At 46.7% G+C, this 20,285-nt stretch overlaps 1 protein-coding gene across 2 annotated transcripts in view; it reads left to right on the forward strand.

Annotated features, from left to right (window-relative positions):
• TMCC2 (transmembrane and coiled-coil domain family 2) overlaps nucleotides 9,903-20,285 on the forward strand; it is a 42,432-nt gene continuing 32,049 nt past the window's right edge. Inside the window, exon 1 of one of the 2 annotated variants that reach the window (XM_021063276.1) lies at nucleotides 9,903-10,626. In XM_021063276.1, the coding sequence (XP_020918935.1) occupies nucleotides 10,420-10,626 (207 nt within the window). In that variant the 5' untranslated portion in view covers nucleotides 9,903-10,419. Of the gene's footprint in view, nucleotides 11,703-20,285 lie in introns of both variants that reach the window. The other variant, XM_021063277.1, reaches the window with a different exon arrangement.

Raw genomic sequence — 20,285 nt, forward strand, 5'->3', positions numbered from 1 at the left:
GGATTATGTAATTTTCCAAGGAAAATTATGTATTTCCAAGGATATTTTGGTTTTGTTCATGAGATTCTCTACATAAAGGTTTATTAACTTGCAGATTAAAGGTCTATAAAACTGAATTGCTAAAGGCATTCTATTTAATTATACATCAAGTATCATTCCAATGCTGAATATTTTATTAGTGGCATTTCTGACTGTTAGGATGCAAAGCATGGGGCGGGGGAAAGCAGTCAATTAAAAAAATGTAGTATAACCCCAAATAGAGATCATCTTTATTTTATTGCCAAGTAGAAGAACGTTTCCAGACATTTTTTAGAGTAACTTACCCAAAGCATTTCCAAAGAAGCCCTAAACATTATTTTGCCACAATTTATTTCTCATCAGTAAGATTAGAGGATTGGCAAGGCTTTTCCAAGTCTAAATGTTTTTTGATCCTTTTTTCTGTGTTGCCTGACATTTTGGTGGAACTTATTCTTGGTTAAGACCTTGGAATACAATGGGCCGTTTGGGGTTTTTGGATGCAAACTGCTATATTTGGAATGGATGGGCAATGGGGCCCTACTATAGAGCACAGAGAACTGTGTGTGCTTGGGTTGCTTTGCTGTACAGCAGAAATTGAAGAAACATTGTAAATCAACTATACTTGAATGAAATGAGAAAAGAAAAAAAAGAGACTGAACACTTTTTTTTTTTTTATCTTTCTCGGCTGATCCTGGATGGAGAAAGATGGAGAGCTGGAAACCTACCAATACCCTTTTCTGTGTCTATATTATCTTGGTAGAAGCTTTCTGGAAGATTCTGAAGACTAAGTTACCAAACATATTCCAACTGGTTTAGTATGTATTTATCCATATGTGCCAAACATAATGCCTGACGTAAAGAATATGCTTAATCTAGGTTTGTCATATCATCCTTCTGCCTAACCTGTTTCTCAGGAATCAAGCTCTGCAGAGAGGTGGTTTAAGTGAGGTGAAGGTTAGGATTCTGAAACAGAGGTGGATGGAAGGCATCCTGGTCATGAAAACATTCCCCATCCCCAAACTGTAGAGGAGAGAGGGACCACTACCCAACAAGCTTCACGCAGACCTCTAAGTGCCTGGAAAGCAGCCCCTCCCTGGGTGTCAGTGTTTAGGGTGTCTGTCATTGTCCTAGAATTGATTTCAGAAGCACTGACCTAGAGACTTTCTCAAAATAGGAGTTCCCTGGTGGCTCGGTAGTTTAAGGATCTGACATTGTCACTGCTGCGGCTAGAGTCACTTCAGGTTCAACCCCTGGTCCAGGAACTTCTCTGCAGGCTTAGAGTGGCCAAAAAAAAAAAAAAGGCTTAGTGATCCACAAGTAAGTTTCCAATGACATGCACAGATACCCCCTACATAGGGAGTGTGACATTTTTTTAAGGGTGTGGAGGAATAAAGGGGAAAAATAGTATTAAATTTAAAATATCATACAAATAATTCAATTCAAGTAAAATTTTCAATAGTCCTTATCTTGACATAAAACTTATGATTATTTCTTAGCATTCCCCTCCATCTTTATGCAGGGTTAATCCAAATGTTATCCATTTTAGTTTATATCATCTTTAATTCTTACAACAACCTTGAAAAGATGGATAGTTCTATGTCTATTTTATAGATGAGGAAACTGAGACTCAGGTTAATTGACTTGTATTCGTTCATACAGCTAATAACACAGGTTCATCTGACTCCAAAGCCTTTATCCTAGCTCAACAAAATTTTGCCTTCTGATACCTTCTTTTCTTTTCCTTTTTTTTTTTGTCTCTTGTCTTTTTTTTTAGGTCCACACCTAAATGGAAGTTCCCAGGCTAGGGGTCTAATCAGAGCTGTAGCTGCCGGCCTACGCCAGAGCCACAGCAAGGCCATATCTGAGCCTCATCTGCGACCTACACCACAGCTCACTGCAGCGCTGGATCCTTAACCCACTGAGCGAGGCCTGGGATTGACCCGCAACCTCATGGTTCCTAGTCGGATTTGTTTCCGCTGTGCCATGACGGGAACTCCCTGTTTTTATTTTATATTAAAGAAGACCTTGGGGGGAATCCCCTGGTGGTCTAGTGGTTAGGATTTGGCACTTTCATGGCTGCAGCCCAGGTTCAATCCCTGGTCTGGGAACTGAGATCTTGCATTAGGTCGCTGCAGGCCACGGCCAAAAAAAAAAAAAAAAAAAAAAAGATAAAGACGGCTTTTGTAGTTATATACTAGCCATATTTACTTCTTTTAACAGTAGCATTTTACTGCTATGCCCCTGTTACTCATCCATTCCCTCTTCTTGCGTATTTGGATTGTTTCAGGTTTTTCACTGTGACAGATACTTTTTGTTGTGTTGTTGCCTGTTTTCCTCTTTTGCATTATTTCCCAGGAAGATTCCCAGGAGGGTTTTACTGGGTGAAAGGGTATGGACGTTTATACAGTTCTAGCTATATATTACTGAATTGTGCTTTGTCGTTGCATCTTGAAAGAGAGTATTGTCTTCTTTCACCCTATGAGAGGTTTAAGGCAAGCCAGGGAGATTCACCAATGAAAACAGCCCTCTGTTCCTTTATCGGCTTGGATATGCCCCAGGGCATATGAGACTCCCTGAACATGATGTATAACATAAGCGTGCCTACTCCAGAATAAGATCTCCTGTGGAATCACGCAATTCCCCTTTCCCAGGAGGGGTTTCCCTGCTTAAGTTGTCTTTTTCTCTTTGCCGTCACAAGATCGGCAGAAGGTTTTTCAAGCAACTGACATTTCCCTCTGGATTCAGACTAGATCTCCATTCCTGTGTCAGGAAGAGGTGTGGCAATCGTTAGAAAGGAAGCCTAGACTTCGATATACGGTCTGCTATTCCAAACTAGATGCAAAGAGTTGGGATACATAACACCAAGGAAAGGAAGCCCCCAGGGTCAGAACTGAAAAAGTTTTTAGGAACTGTCAGGAGGAAGTAAAATTGAGTCATACCAGAATAAGAAGCTCGGTTCCAACTGACAGAAGGCAATTTTGAGATATATATTTAATATCTCTGAATCTTAGCTATCTTAGCTATCCATGGCAAGGGTACCACTGGACGATATTGAAAGGTTTGGACTGAAATTTTATGGCATATGCTAGGCACTCAATCCCAAGGCAATTGTGGGAAAAGGATAGACACTGAAGGCAAGCCCAGAACTGGTTTGGCTAGCTCTTTCTACCCACGTTACCTGGGGCAAATTTTTAATCCTCTTTGAGCCTCAGTTTCCTTTTCTGTAAAATGGAGATTGTGATATTTATCTACAAAGTTTTGTTTTGTTTTGTTTTGTTTTCTTTTTTTTTTTTGGCCACCCCGTGGCACAGGGGGTTCCCCGGTCAGGGATCAGATGCAAGCCACAGTTGCAACCTAAGCCAAAGCTGGGCAACACCAGATCCTTTAACCCACTGTGCCAGGCCAGGGATTGAACCTGCATCCTGGAGCTGAAAGGATGCCACAACTACAAAGGATACTGCAATTCCTACAAAATTTGTTTTACAGACTAAGTGGGAGTGTGTGCCAAACATATAGTAAGTGCTTGATTAAAAAAGGATCTATTACTGGGAGTTCCTGTCGTGGCTCAGTGGTTAACGAACTCAATTAGTAGCCATGAGGACTAGTAGCCCTGACCTCGCTTTGTGGGTTAAGGATCTGGGGTTGCTGTGGCTGTGGTATAGGCCAGAAGCTACAGCTCCAATTAGACCCCTAACCTGGGAACCTCCATATGCTGTAGGCATGGCCCTAAAAAGCAAAAATAAATTTTAAAAAAATTTAAAAAGGAGCTACTACTAATTTACAAATCTATCAATAAATATGATTAACCAAGTCTCCCCCTGTGTCAGTGGTTCTCAAACATAATGAGCATAAGAATCACCTAAGGATACTTATTTAAAGTGCAGATTTTCAGGCTCAACCCCTGGAAATTCTATTTCCATTAGTTTGGGATGGGGCTTAGGAATCTGCATGTGTAACCAAGTTCCGAGGGAATTTCTGTTGCCGATAGTCAATAAACCATACTTTGAGAAACACTGTTCTATTATCTCAGGGAATAAAAAGGGAAAAAAGGTCTTTCCCATCACTGATATGCCATAAGAACTCTATATAACTTGCAGATGTAAAATTAAAGAGACCCAGGAGTTCCCTGATGGCCTAGAGGTTAAGGATTTGGCATTGTCATAGCTGTGGCTCAGGTTTGATCCCTGGCCTGGGAACTTCCACATGATTTGGGCATGGCCAAAAAAAAAGAGAGACCCAGAAATTTTTTTTTTATTTAATTTTTAAAGTACAGTTGATTTACCATGTTTTGCCAATTTCTACAGCAAAATGCCTGTCATATGTGTGTGTGTGTGTGTGTGTGTATAGATATAGATACACACACACACAGATTCTTTTGAGAGATCCAAATATTGAATGATTCTGTATTCAAGATGTTTTATATAGTTCTTACCTACTTAAAGGCTTTAGAAATGTCCTAAAGTGAAGTTTTACCCTTTTGGCACTCATGATATGGGTGCATGTGTATAACACTTTTCTTTCTTTTTTGTCTTTTTAGGGCCGAACCAGGCTAGGGGTCTCATCGGAGCTACAGCTGCCGGCCTATGCCACAGCCACAGCCACAGCAACGCGGGATCCGAGCTGCCTCTGCGACCTACGCCACAGCTCATGGCAATGCCGGATCCTTAACCCACGGAGCGAGGCCAGGGATCGAACCCGCAACCTCATGGTTCCTAGTCGGATTCATTTCCACGGCTCCACGATGGGAACTCCAACAACACTTTTCCTTGGAGTCATCTTAATGCCTCATGGAGACCTCTCTTTCTCTCCCTCTCTCTCGTTTCCTCTCTCCCTCTTTCTCTCTGGACTGTGGTACTTAATTATCTCCCCCTTGGAGTGTTGACAGACATGACCATTTCAATCTAATGTTCTTGCTTTACATCTCATGTTTCATTTCCCCAGCTGGACTTTAAGTCCAAAAGCAGGGACCCATGTCTTTTTTTGTTGTTGTTGTTTTCTGTCTTCCGCAAGACTCTTATAAAGCCTTTGAAAATGATATTTATTGCATAACTATATTTGGATGGATGTAGCCTAATACTCATTGATAAATTCTGTACCACAAGAGTGGCTCAAAATAAGTCATGAAAGGGTGAGCTATTAGGCTTTAAGTTTTGGAGTCGGAGCAGATTTAGCTCCAAGGCCTCGGCAAGTGCTGTCATCTCTCTGGGCCTATTTTCCCATTTGAAGGGTGAATAATGCCTACCTTGCAGATGTGCTGTGGGGATTAAGAGAGAGTTCACAAGGTTTCTAGCAAAATGCCTAACACCTACGGTTCTCTTTAAATGGTATATACTTGCTCCTATTATTATATTTAAAAGTACCACAGAGAGAACTGCCATAGATATTTATCTTCAGGTGTAAAATAATAAACAACTGATTCTGAGTTATTATCTGAGCTGATGTTTTCTCTTTATTTCTTTTCTCTTCTTATTTTTTAAGGTCTAGCATTTTCAGCTTTAAGTTACAGACTGTCCAGAGGTTTGTATGCATTCCCTATAGAGGCGGGAGAGGACACAAAGCAGCCATTTTACCAGTCCCAGGCTCACACAGAACAGTACAATCAGGGTTTAAGTTTATGCTTCACAAACCTTCTCTGTCCACGGCCATAATTATTGTCACTTTTCTCCCGTTATTGAGAAGCAACAAGCACCCAGAATGAAGAATATGCATCCCACCTGAAATGAGAAGAAGGAACTTTCAGCTTTTTGTATTATGGAGATAGGAGATTCACTAGTTCCAGGAATGAGACAGACTCTTTTGGCTCTCCAGAGCAAGTTTTAGGAAAGCTGCAAGAGAAATGTTACAAAAATGGCAATCTGGGTTTGTTTACTACTTTAAAACACTGCCAGTTATGTACCAAGAGATTTTATGCTATGGAGGAAATAATATATACAATTTTTCAAGAAAAATAATAATTAGTTTTATTTCTGAAGGCAAAAAATTGTAATGAATATCTAGGAATAAGGTGGATAGTGGTTAAATAAACTGTGACATAGTCACTTGGTAGAACAGCAAACAATCATTTAAAACGTTTACCTAGACATATGGAAATATGTCTAAGTAATAGCTCATGGAATAACATGGAAAAGTGTAATAACATATAAAAAATGCTTCTGAGTACATTTTAAGCAAAAAAAACAGGAAAAAATTTAGACTCCACAGCTTTCTCCAACTCAAGAGTGAGCAGAGCCTTCTCAGTCCTGCCTGCCTCTTGCAATAGCCAATAAAAAGTCTGTACTCAGGTGGTGGGATTGTGACGTCACAACAACCCAGCCAATCTCCCTGATGATTATTTGCATAGTTCACGCCTCCTATTCCAACAGAACCCAATTTCTTTTAAGGAGAGCACTGAGTGAAAGAGGTATCTCCAAAAGAAAAGGAAGAAAATTATGTTAGCAAAGGACTACTTGTAATGATGTTGGTATCAAAACACAGTGATCAAAAATTATATCTAGTCTCTTTGGACAGTTCTTTTACCTTCTAAGAAAAGCACTCTAGTTAGTATGTTAAATCTTAAAACAGCTCTTTGATAACCCATTTGATGTTTAAAATGTTTTTTTCAAGAATTCCTTTGGCATAGGAAACAATTTCCTTGGATGATCTACAAGCCTCTTGCTACTAGAAAGAGATGTCTTTTATTTCTTAGACTTAACTGCTTTTACAAAAAGAAAAATTTTATGCTTACCTGTTGATCTTGGCACCTGATCCTCTATAATTAAAGCTTCAACAGTTTTTCAAGCTAAATGAACTGGCTACTGACAAGGATAACAGGATTCCATAACCCTGATCTTTACTCTCCTTGTTTATATATTTACTAGTTTAGGAAATTTGATACTATCAGGAGTGCCCTCTCTCGACAGCCTAACTGGCATTTCCATTCAAAAAGCATTAAGCTCAGTGGGATAATCCTGCCTTTCCATGTGGCAGACAGTGGGCTTGGACAAGTTAACTGCTCTCATTTCATTCGGGTTTACTGAGCACATACTATGTGTCAAGAGTTTTCACATGCATTATCTAGTTTAATTCTTATAATTAAACCATGTGATGATATTATGAGCCCTTGTTTACAGATGAGAAAACAAGAGTGAAAGAGGTTAAGTGATGTGGTCACCCAAGAACATCCAGAGAGTAACAGAACCAGAAATTTTACGTGAATTTTCTAACATCAAGACCAGGGGTTTCCCACTAGACCATGTTATTTATCTGTAATTAACTAGTGGTTGCCAAAGCAAAACGGTAATATTTTTACTACTCCCACATTCAGAATATTATTCTTGTATTGTAAATCTGTAAATTTTTGTCTTATATCAAAATATAGTTGTGTGCCTATATTTCCCCAAGAAACCTAGAAGAATAGAATGATCTAGTCCTTTCAACAAAATTCCAATCAAAGTTTTTCACCTTCCCTTTATTTTAAGTACTCAAGCATCTACTACGGCTCATGAAAATTTGTCATCAGCTTCAGACTGGTGGTTGCAGGTCACACGGCTCTCTATACAACTTCTCACCCAAACTGCCTAGGCAGTAGTATATTTGTTCTATAGTATGACACTCAGTGAAAATTAGAAATGGGTGAGACACACTTGAATTCCCAAGGACAGAATCACTGGAGTGGAACGTTCAACTTTTTGAAGCTAGATGACATCTCTATTTACAGCTATGGCCCTCACTCTATGACTGGCAGTTTCTAAGTGCTTTCCACATATTGCCCAATACTCTATAAGGTTGGTTGGTATCCCCATTTCTAAATGAGGAAACCGGGGCTTAAAGAGGTTAGACCACTTGCCTCCAATCACATGGTCAGTGGACAGCAAGAGCCAGGATTTGCCCCCAAGCAGTCTAGCCACAAAGAGTCTAAGCTCTTAACCTCTATACTACACTGCCTCTCCAAAATGGAGTGTAAAGTGTTGGCTGGTTTCCTGAAACACACAATTTTTTGTTGACCTGAATTACACCTTGCTACATATGGCCACTAACAGGAAATCTGGCCATCATGCTATAAGTACATGGACATGCAAAGGTCAAACTTAAGGTCAACTCCAACCTAGTATGGAAATGAGGCATAATTCAAAATGATACTGCTCTCTACTGCCTTAAAGCTTCACACCAACTCCCTTTACTCTTCTTCAGCCTAGAGTCAGGTCATGAACATGTGTCCACGTGTGCTCACCACGTGCTGGCCACTGCTTCCCAAGACCCCGCCCAGGGTCTGAGGGTCCCTGCACTTCTCTGGGGCCAGTTGGGCTGTTACAGCAGACTCTGACATCTGGCACCGAGTGCACCTGCCCCTGTTGGGTCTGTCTAGTCCTGCCATGGTCTTCACTGGCATCCTTCCTTTCCATCACTCTTCAAAATGCTAAAGGCTTGTGGCCTGGTGATGTGGAGGTGGGGGTGGTTCTACATTTCCAGCCCATCCTAAATTCCTGTTTTCTAAAAACAGTGCTGCCTCGTTTAGAAAGTAGCTGCCTCACTGAAGTAAATTCTTAACAACGTAGGCTCTTCTAGGACACACATTCAAATGAGTGGTTGGAATGGGAAGACAGGACAGAGTCCGGAAACTCACAGACTAGTAGGACTGAAGTGAGGCTAGAATGGCACCATGCGTGTGAAAGAGACTGGTACACTGTGAAATGCTTTAGAGATCACTGTGACTCACAGACTGAGTGGCCCCTTCATTACAGTCTAGACCCCTGGTTCTCAAATGTTAACTTGCATCAGACTTACCTGGAGAGCTTGTTAAAACAGATTTGGGGGCCTATTATTTCTGATTCAAGTAGGTCTGGTTGTTGCCCAGCAATGTGCATTTGTATCAAGTTTCCAGATGCTGCTGATGCTGCTGGTCTCCAGAACCAGACTTTTGAGAGGTCCAGGCTGCTGGGTAGGCACAAACCACCGCATCCACAGCGAGCACACAGTAGGCACTCAGATGGGGTTGTTATTACTACCAGGGTCCTTATCTTCATAACCCCAGTGTTTGCTCTCTTCTGCCTGCAGATTACTCAGAGCAGTTTGGCTGAGATTTATGGGGGAAAGAGACTGCATTCCTTTTCTCTCTTCCATGTCTCAACCTCCTGCTATTAATACCCTTTCTTATTTGAAAGCTACTTCACAATTTGCAAGAACTCTCGCATACATTTTTCTGTTCAAAAATGAAATACTTTCTCGTTTCTGAGCACAAAGCTGAGACTGGTGAGGCAGTTTACTAAAAGTGAGGGAAGTGGCCATGGGGCCGAAGAACAGCAGCTTCCTTCCCATTGCATTTGCAGCTCCGAATGCAAGCATCCGTACGTGTTTCAGATCAGGTGCCTTAGCGGCGGTTGGCGTCTTCCTCGTTGAAGAGATGTTACAATGTGCAAAGTTAGACCAAAGAAAGGAGCAACCGATAAGCATCCCTATTGCGCCTTTTCTCCGCCAAATAAACTGAGTGGGTGGGGGAAATCTCGACAGAGCCTCTCCTGGGAGGGTCCCTCACGCGTCTGCTAATACCCCATTCCGTCGGCCCGCCGCCTGCCTCTTTACTCCGCAGCTCGCTCTCTGCAATGCTAAAACGCAGCAGCTTAGCCCTCCAGATCTGTCTTGGGGGACCGCACGGTGCAACCAACCCTAAAAACGTGGCCGCGCGACACCCCCCTCAGCCCTCCGGGCTTCCCATTGGCCGGTTGGCGTTGTCATTCCCTTCTGGCCTCGCCTTCCCCTCCCCGGGCCGAGGCAACGGGCGGGGTAGGTTGCGCGCTCGCCGCTGGCAAGGGCCGCGGCAGCGGCTTTGCAGCAGGCGGCGCGGCGCGGCGCGGCGGGCGGGGAGCGGGGCGCGCGGGCGGGGGAGGGGCGGGGCGGGCGGCGTTCTCCACCGCCCGCCGGTGCCCGGCAGGGGCCCGCGGCAGGGCGGGGGGCCGCAGTCGGCGCCGAGGGTGGCCGACGAGGACCTGCCTGGCCGGCTGCCCCATGCCTGCCTCGCCCAGCAGCCCGGCCCGCCGGGAGGGATGCGCTGTGCCGCCCAGCTCCCCTCCGCCCTGCCCATGCCCAGAAGCAGAAAGTTTAGGGGCCGGGGGCTGCCTTCCTCCTCCCGCTCCAATGACTGCCCAAGGACTCCTGCTGCCCAGCTTCGATTGTGACCTGCCTCCGCTCCCCAGGTCGTAATGAACTGTTCCAAGCTGTAACCAAGGCTTCCCCCCCACCCCGCCCCTCCCTCATCCATCCCTTAGAAAGATTTATTTTTTTAATTCAAGAAATTGTGATCTGCCGACTCCCCTCCTCGTTAATAATTTAGACCCCGAGCCTCCTTTCTGAGTGTAAGAGGGGGTGCGGTCTCCCCCAAGACGGCGCGCTGGAAGGACAGATTCCCCTTGCCGACCCACATACACCATGAAGAGGTGCAAATCGGACGAGCTGCAGCAACAGCAGGGCGAGGAGGATGGAGCTGGGCTGGAAGATGCTGCTTGCCACCTGCCGGGCACAGATCTCCGGCCTGGGGAGGCCACGGGTGCTAACTCTGCCGGCGGGCCAACTTCGGATGCGGGCGCTGCCGCGGCACCCAACCCGGGTCCCCGAAGCAAGCCTCCTGATTTAAAGGTGAGCGCAGACCCTCCCCTGGCGAGCCCAGCCGGCGACCTAGCTTTCCTCGCCTCACGCAGAAGTACTTTAACAGGATAAAAGTGATGGGGAAGCCAGACAAAGGTCAGAGAGGAGGAGCAAATGTTCGGCCAGATCCTGGGCTGGACATCAGGTACCATTTGTGCCTCAGTCTTTCAGCTCATTGCAGGCCTCTGTGTTTGTGCCTCTTTATTCAGCAGACGCTCTAGTGACTCACCCATCTGAGATTGTTCGAATAATGTGTGTGAAGTGCTATTCGCAGACAAAGGGGCTGGAGAAATCCAAGATGCTAACTAAAAAGTTGTCATCACTTTTCCTCCTGTAAGATGACAGGGGAAGAAAATTACAGCGTGGGAGGCCAAGCTGAGGACCATTAGCTGCCTATGCTGAATTAGTTTCCTCCTTTTGGGACCTTCCTGGATTGAAGCTCAGTTTGTCCATCTGTGAAAGGGGAGTGTGGATTTCTTGCCGTTAGGTGGAGCCAGAGGTTAAGCTAGTGCTTGGAGATCCCAGCCCGCTTGCTAAACCAACCCCCAGGGTGGAGAACTGACAGGTGGCTGCTAGCTCAGTGCTTGGGCTGGTTTGGGGCCTCGGTTCAACTTGCACACATGCTGAGCCGGCAGTTAGAACCAGAATCGGAAAGAAGCGATCACATGCTGCTGGGAGTCCTTTATTTTCCGGCCTGAGATTGCTGAGATAATTATCAAGCTGTATTAAATATGTCTCTGTATTAATTAAATCAGCAGCTGTGATAAATAATGCACCTTTGCTGGAGCTGCCACAGGGACTGCAGACTCAGGCTTCTCAAGCGCGTTCACCACGGTGCTGAGAGAGATGTCAGCCCAAGGAAGGAACTTAGATGCCTTGGAGATTGATGCCTCGGGGAGATTTTCTCCTGAGGGGGTGCAAGGCCTTGGCTAGGGGAGCAGAAGGACTCCGTTATGTTAAATAAAGCCTGTATCCTATGGCAGCGGCCGCTAAGGAGCTTGCCAGAATAAACCAATGACATTCCTCGTCTGGCCTGAGCGGCACAGAGTCAGGAAGTCAGAGCGCAGGTGAGTGTGCTCTTACCTGTGTGTGTCACCTGTCTGTATTCCTCGGGGAGGGGTGAGAAGGGGACCAACGACCCCCATGTGTGCCCTTTTGAAAATGTGTGGTAGTTATTCGAATGGGACCTCTGGTTTCGCTGTTGTCCTTTTCAGAGGTGTAGGGTCAGCCTCTTGTCTAAAGATGAGCTCCGTTGGGTAGGCTGTGCACAAGAAGTCCTTGGTGCCTGGCCCAGCTGCCACCTCTGAACCCACCCTGTGTGATCCAGAGGTGTGGATCCTGTTTACAATGAGCTGGTGCCTTTAATGCTGATACAGGGAGGGGGCCAGCCTCCCCCTGCAGACTTCAGCTTCATTCTGGGCCGATCCAGATGAGTGCGGCCAACAAACCTTGACTCCTTGAGCAGATAGGACCCTTACCCTGAGTCCACGAGAAGCAGCCTTGGCGTCTCCAGCTCAGGCCGTTGGAAACTGCCAGTTCCATTCATTTCCTCCAGCTGCCTTCAGGAGGGAAGGTGGACTGGTTGTGGTGTGGGGGCCGCAGTGTCTTTGTCTTTGTAGATAAAGCTGCTGGAAGAAGCTCATTCATCTCCACCCTCTATTTTCTCCTCTCTCTCTGTCTTTTTTTTCGTGACACTTGTTCTGGTTGAGGCAGATATAGCAACAACTCTACACTCGCTATTAAACGCTGACCTTCCCTGAACCCAAATTGAGATCAGATGTGAGAAAAGCCCTTGTCCTTCCAAGTCGTCCTCCACCAGCACCGGAAAACATAGCACTGAGGTGATTGCAGCCATGTGGACCCAGGCTGGCAGCACAGAGAGAAACTAGCTGCTGCCGGCTCAGTGGGCACATGGGGGAGAAAGCAGGGTCTTATCTCTGTCTGCCGTATCCTGTGTTTACAGGGTAGGGACTTCAGAACCAGACAGGAACTTGGGGGCTATCGCCGTTTGATGTGCTGTGTGATCTCAGGCAAATCATCAACTTTTCTGAATCTTTTTCTCGGGAGAGGGACTAGGAATATTGAAGGGTGTCCAAGCTTATTCTCCTGTGCTGGCGCAGTTTTCCAGTGATGGAAAAATTCCATCATTGGCTCTGGCACTGGGTAGAAGCTAGCTTGTTTTAGATTTGATGGTAGTACCAGAAAGGGGTCAGTTTGATTTTTAACACCCTCTGCCCCACACTTGTGTTTGGCCTGGAGCGACCAGCTGTTCTGGTTTGCTTTTGTTTTCATTTTAAACTTTGGAGAAAGGAACTTTTGGTCCCTTAATCCCACTTCTGTTTTCTTGTGACAGCTCCAGGCGGTGTGACAGATAGTGCAATGGAGAAAGTCATCTTGAGAAAGGGGGGAAAAAAAGAAGAGGCTTTGTCTGAAGCACCTCTGTGAAAGTTGGGTGTGGGGAGAAGAGAGAATTTTTTTTTTTTTTTTTTTTGCTTTTTTAGGGCAGCCCCTGTGGCATATCCTTAACACACTGAATGAGGCCAGGGATTGAACCTGCATCCTCATGGATGCTGGTCAGATTTGTTTCTGCTGAGCCATGACGGGAACTCCAGAGGAGAGAATTTTGGTCTGGATGTGCCCTAACAAGTGGCAGCCAGGGGTTTCAGGGGCTGCTGTGGTCTCTCTCTGTGGTCCTGCAGTGTTATGAGCACTGCCGTATAAATTTCCTCTGTGGTGCCTGAGATCTGTGATTATGGGGTGAGGCGTGAAAGGAAGGAAAAATAGTTAAGCAGCAATCTTAAAGGAGCCATCATTAAACTGTAACTGAGGAGTTTCCTGGTAGCTCAGTGGGGTAAAGATCTGGCAGTGTCACTGCTGTGGCTCGAGTTTGATCCCTGGTCTGGGAACTTCTACCTGCCCCAGACACAGTCCCCCAAAAAAAGTGTAATTGAAAAATAGCCTGAAAATGGGAGTTCCTGTTGTGGCTCAGCGTTTAACGTACTTGACTAGTATCTGTGAGAATGAGAGTTTGATACCTGGTCTTGCTCCATGGGTTGAGGATCTGGCGTTGCCTTGAGCTGTGGTATAGGTTGCAGATGCAGCTCGGATCCTGAGTTGCTATGGCTGTGGTGTAGGCTGGCGGTTACAACTCCAACTGGACTCCTAACCTGGGAATCTCCGTATGCTGAGGGAGCGGCCCTAAAAAAAACCAAAAAAAAAAAAAAAAAAAAAAAAGGAGTTCCCGTCATGGCTCAGTGGTTAACAAATCTGACTAGGAACCATGAGGTTGCGGTTCTATCCCTGGTCTAGCTCAGTGGGTTAACAATCCAGCATTGCCATGAGCTGTGGTGTAGGTTGCAGACGTGGCTTGGATCTGGCGTTGCTGTGACTCTGGCATAGGCCGGTGGCTACAGCTCCGATTGAACCCCTAGCCTGGGAACCTCCATATGCCGAGGGAGCGGCCCAAGAAAAGGCAAAAAGACAAAAAAAAAAAAAAAAGAAGAAGAAGAAGAAAAATAGCCTGAAAATGGACATTGTCCTACAGGCAGCTTATGCAGGTGCTTGGGGGCTTTCTCAGCTTCTCCACATACTTGATGTGACCTTCAGGGGAGATCTCAACAGACACTCCTGCAACAGGAGCCCAGCAGTTCAGGTCACATCCCCTGCCCCTTGTGGCTTGGATTCCTGTTGAACCACTGGAGTTCATGTCCTGATTCACTTGTGGTCATTATCCAGTTCTTTTTTTTTTTTTTTTTTTTTTGGTCTTTTTGCCTTTTCTAGGGCCGCTCCTGCGGCATATGGAGGGTCCCAGGCTAGGGGTCTAATCGGAGCTGTAGCCACTGGCCTACGCCAGAGCCATAGCAACGCAGGATCCGAGCCGCATCTGCGACCTACACCTCAGCTCACGGCATCGCCGGATCCTTAACCCACTGAGCAAGGCCAGGGATCGAACCCGCAACTTCATGGTTCCTAGTCAGATTCGTTAACCACTGCGCCACGACGGGAACTCCCATTATCCAGTTCTTTACAGCTGCCAGGTTCTTGCTCGCTGGGAGGAGATGCTGGACTGCTGGTCACAGAGAGTGCTGGCTCATCAGAAGTGCACGGGAGTTTCCAGCAAGTAGACCCAGTGCCAGAGGGAGTGGGAGTGGGAGGCGCTCAGGGGAAAACTGCAGAAAGGGACGCGGAGCCCCCGTTCCTGTTAAAAATACAGCAGGTGGTAGATAATGCTGAGGCCTGGGATGAGTGGCTGAGCACGAGTCAGCTGGCTCTTTCTTGAGGCCTTTTATGTATTTATTTATTTTTAAATTTTGCATAAGTATAGCTGTCTTTATTTTTTTATTTTGTTTTTAATTTGTATACTTATTTTTATTTTTTTCCATTGTAGCTGGTTTACAGTGTTCTGTCAATTTTCCGCTGTACAGCAAGGTGACCCAGTTACACACACCTGTATACATGCTTTTTTCTCACATTCTCTGGCTCCATCCTAAGTGACTAGACATAGCTCCCAGTGCTACATAGCAGGATCTCATTGCTAATCCCTGAGGCCTTTTAGAAGCTCGGGGGCAGGGGAGGAAATGGCAGACCTCGCCCCCTCTCCCAGCCCCTGACAGCCCGAGGGTCTGAGCCTTTCCAGAAAGGAAGGCTGTGGGTGTGCTGGCCAGAGGCCTTCCCCTGGACTTTCCCCCGGAGGTTCTCTTTCAAAAGCCTCTGTGAATACTTTGCCTGGGGATTTCTGAACAGTATTAATAGTTTTTCCTAGAAGAAAAAGGGAGGGCTCTGAGTTTCATGATGCCCGTCCTGGTTCGAAGTCCTTTTGACTCAGACCTCCAGCTCGTGGTCCTCCATCCACCCCAGACACGGGTCTCCCTGCCTGCTCAGAGCGGAGGGCCCTTGGAAGCCAAAGAGGAGAGGGCGAGCCACACCTGCATCCTGTGTGATGCTCCTTGCGGGCACACAGTCTGTGCCGGTCACAGGTACGACACCCACCCCGCCCCGATGCCCTGGCTTCCTTCAGCTCTTCTGTAGAGAGCCCGCTGGAAAGAGCTTCATGGGTCAACAGATACTAACGCCTTCAGCGGGAGAGACACTGTTTGCAGTTGTGAAACATGCCATGCATATAAAAGTGTCTGAAAACATAGGTACAGTTTAAATTACAGCAGCAAAACAGACACCGCAGCTACCCACCACCTGAGTCAAGAGAGAACACTAACGTACCCAAGAAAGCTCTGCTTGTTTTTCTGCTGGTTTTATTTGTTGTTGTTTTTTTTTTTAAGGCCCCTTGTTTTGATAAAATTTATGGGTCTCAGTTTTTCCACCTTTTCAGTGGATAAGCCTGGCGAATTCATGGGAATGCGGGTGAGATGGAGGGGTGTGTGTGCTTGGGGACCCTGGGGCTCTGTGTGGCTTTACTGCCTCCTGAGACCTCCTGCTCTCCTTCAAAAGTGATGTGTTGAGGCTTGAAGAGTCCCGCAGTCTCAGGTGGGAGCAGGACCCCTGGGAGCCATCTCACCAGGGGAGGGAGAACTGAGGTAGACCTAAGAACAAGGAAATGGGAAATTGATTCTTTGTTGGCAGGCATTGCCTTTGCCTCCAGGCAACAGGGTGAAACACTTGCGAGGAAATCATCCGTCAAAGCATAGACAAGTTTAGGGGTGCTTTGAGCATCATCAATGGAATCAGAAACCTATAGGGTTAAGCAAAAGTGGTAAGCTTAGGAGTTCCCATCGTGGCGCAGCAGAAACGAATCCGACTAGGAACCATGAGGTTGTGAGTTCAATCCCTGGCCTCGCTCAGTGGGTTAAGGATCCGGTGTTGCCGTGAGCTGTGGTGTAGGTGACAGATGCAGCTAGGATCTGGCGTTGCTGTGACCGTGGTGTAGGCCGGCAGCTACAGCTCTGATTAGACCCCTAGCCCAGGAACCTCCATATGCTGCGGGTGCGGCCCTCAAAAGACCAAAGACAAAACAAACAAACAAAACAAAAAAACTGGTGCACTAACAGCAAGATATTAAAGGGTGTAAAGTTAATTACCAACAAGAGGAAAACAGTTGTGAAGTGTGGGAAATGAAATGGCAAATGCCAGGTCCCTTGTATGGCCAGTGTCCTTTTTGACCTGATGGCACTTCCCCAGTCCTGTAAACAGGGACAGTGGAGGGTGGTTAAGAATGCTGAGGGTGGAGTTCCCATTGTGGCACAGTGGGTTAAGAACACAACTAGTATCCACAAGGATGCGGATTCAATCCCTGACCTTGCTCAGTGGGTTAAGGATCTGGTGTTGCTGTGAGCTGCGGTGTAGGTCGTGGATGTGGCTCAGATCCGGTGTTGCTGTGGCTGTGGTGTAGGCCGGCAGCTGCAGCTCTAAGTCAACCCCTAGCCTGAAAACTTCCATATGCTGCAGGTGTGGCTATAAAAAGAAAAATAAGGAGTCCCTGTCGTGGCTTAGCAGAAACGAATCTGACTAGGATCCATAAGGATGCAGGTTCTATCCCTGGCCTCACCCAGTGGGTTAAGGATCCAGCATTGCCATGATCTGTGGTGTAGGTTGTGGTTGAGGCTCAGATCTGGCATTGCTGTGGCTGTGGTGTAGGCCGGCAGCTATAGCTCCGATTCGACCCCTAGTCTGGGAACCTCCATATGCCACGAGTGCGGCCCTAAAGAGACCAAAAAAAAAAGGAAAAACTAAAGGAAGGAAGAAAGCAAGACGAGATGCCTGTTTTTGTCCTGCTTGGACCTGATATGGGAGGACCAAGGGTCCTGAGGCCTGGGGTTGCCCCCTTCCATCCTCTCCGCCTTCAGGGCTTTTCAGAGCAGCCCTGGATGTGGGCTCGGGAGGAATTGGTGGCTGATGGGAAAGCATGTGGTGAATGAGGCTGTCTGTTCTCCTGCCACATATTGGGTTTTAAATGAATTCCCAGCTGCCCTTGTTGTTCCAGTGGGAACTGTCTTGCAGGCTTCAATCTTTACAGAACGTGCTGCTTTTGGTGTATTTAATTGTCTTAACTGCCAATCCCATTCGCAAGAATCTCTCCCTCGCCAGGGAATTGAAACCTCTAATAGGATCTGCATTTGGGGTTGAAATTTTAAAAAAGTGTGGGTGGCAGGAGCTGGGGGAAAAAACTGAGATGGCTCCTCAGTGGTGTTTTTGGAGGCCAACTCGAAACCCAGCTCTATTTTCATCTCTCCTCTAAGAAATGGCGTCTCCCTCAGAAAACGTCATAGACCCATAGGTGAGGAGGGTGCATTCTAGATCGAGGCCGTCCTGGACTGGGTCCACTTTTATCAGCTAAACACTGAAGCCTCTCTCCATGGTAAGAAGTTAAAAACAAAGCCTGTTGAGGGATGGTAGGTGTGTTTCGTGATTGCGTGAGAAAGACAATATTTGGAGTTCCTTTCGTGGCTCAGAATCTGGAGCCACGTGGAAATGAATCTGACTAGCATCCATGATTATGCAGGTTCGATCCCTGGCCTCACTCAGTGGGTTAAGGATTCAGCATTGCCGTGAGCTGTGGTGTAGGTTGCAGATGCGCTCAGATCCGGCGTTGCTGTGGCCGTGGTGTAGGCCGGTGGCTACAGTTCCAATTGGACCCCTAGCCTGGCAACCTCCATATGCCACAGGTGCAGTTCTAAAAAAAAAAAAAAAAAAAAGACAATATGTGACTTCTGAAACCAAATGGCTAAAGGCTTCTTTATTCCAGTTAGCTGAGTGATGTCCACTCTGGAAAACAAAGTTGGCTATGAGAACTCGAGCCAGGACCTTAGGAATTTGTGAGGACAGTACACACGTTCAGGCTTCCCCTGGATCTGTGTTCATCTCTTTCCAAAAAACTCGATCTTGGCAGTTACTAAGATGACAGACTGAGACAAGGTTTAAACTACAGCAGGAGGGATCTGGGTTAGACACAAAAAGCTGAGCGTTTTAAATCTTTGGAAACGGTGGTTGTCGAAGGATTAAATCGCCTTGTTACGTTGGCCTTGTAGATGAGGGGATAGTTGACGCTCAGAACCTAAGTAGCGGAGTTCCTGTCTTGGCGCAGCGGAAACGAATCAGACTAGGACCCATGAGGTTGCGGGTTCAATCCCTGGTCTCTCCCAGTGGGTTAAGGATCCAGGGTTGCTGTGAGCTGTGGTGTAGGTTGCAGACACGGCTCGGATCTAGTGTTGCTGTGGCTTTGGTGTAGGCTGGCATCTGTAGCTCCGATTAGACCCCTAGCCTGGGACCCCCATATGCCGTGGGTGCAGCCCTAAAAAGCACCCCCCCCCAAAAAAAAGAACCTAAGTAGCAGTCGCCACGTTTGTGTTAAGGTCTCTGCCCAGGAATATTGGAGACACAAAAATGATAGATGATACAGCTCCTGTCCTCCTGCTCACCGAGGAGTCCATCCATAAGCAGGTGAAAAGTTGGATAACAGTTTGAGAGAGCCATGTCACAAGGCAGAAAGAACATGATTAATTGCAAGATGAGTGCTGTAGATAAGGAGCTCTCTGGAGTTCCAGCAGGGTGGTGAGATTACTGCAGACTGGTGTGGTCAGAGAGGGCTGTGTGGAGGGGGAGGCGGTGAAGGGTGAGGGAGGTGAGAAGAGGCAGAGAGGGGGCACACCATGCAGGTAACTTTAATCAAAAGCTTTTATGGGAGTTCCCATTGTGGCTCAGTGGTAATGAACCTGATTAGTATCCATGAGGACATGGGTTCCATCCCTGGCCTTGCTAAGTGGGTTAAGGATCCAGCATTGCTATGAGCTGTGGTGTAGGTGGCAGACATGGCTTGGATCCTGCATTGCTGTGGCTGTGGTGTAGGTTGCAGATGCGGCTCAGATCCTGTGTTGCTCTGGCTGTGCCGTAGGCTGGCAGCTGTAGCTCCAATTCGACCCCCGGCCTGGGAACTTCCATATGCCACAGGTGCGGGCCTAAAAAGACAAAAAAATACCCCCAAACCCAAACTTTTATGCCATTGTTTGTTAAGCTGATTCTGTGTGAAGACCCATTGCATGAGGTCACTTTGCCTGGCTTGCACTGGTTCTAGGCAGCACTCTCTAAGCCTGGAACGAGGAATTAAAGTAAAAATTGAGTGTGGGGAAATCATTTGCCCCTGAGCTGAGATCTGTTTTTTAATGTCAGCTGTGATGCTGGAAAGAGAAGAAGGATTCTGAAAATCTTTTATCACCTTGTTTCTAAGAGGAACAGTGGCAGCTGCTCACTCTTTTCTATCCTTGTGTCCGTCAAACCTGGGGTGACAATTCCTCTCCAGCTCCAACCCAGGCTCTCGGCCCAAGGCTTCTCAAGGGCAATTGGAAACTTCTGCCATATACTCTGTATCTCGAGAGTAGGACTCTGTGGGTTTTTACAGCAATTAGCTCCCTAATGCTGGCCCTGTTTCCATAGAGACCCTATAAATAGAGGAACGTTGGCGACCTAGGCTTGCTAAGGCTCATGGTGACCCAGTCACCCCACTGAACCCTCCCAGCCGAACCCGTGCTGGGGCAGAGGGAGTTTCAAACCCAGGTGGGAGGAGGGCATGTGCAGGTGGCTGCCAGGTGGGATGATTAGCTATAGGGTAGTGTCACTTTTGAAGACCCTTTCTGCTTTCATGGGGGTTGTGAAGAACATGGGGCCTTGGAGGAATTGGAAGCTGCTTTTGGCTATTTTTAACC

This window comes from Sus scrofa, chromosome 9, assembly GCF_000003025.6.
Source record: "Sus scrofa isolate TJ Tabasco breed Duroc chromosome 9, Sscrofa11.1, whole genome shotgun sequence".
Classification (NCBI taxonomy): Eukaryota; Metazoa; Chordata; class Mammalia; order Artiodactyla; family Suidae; genus Sus; species Sus scrofa.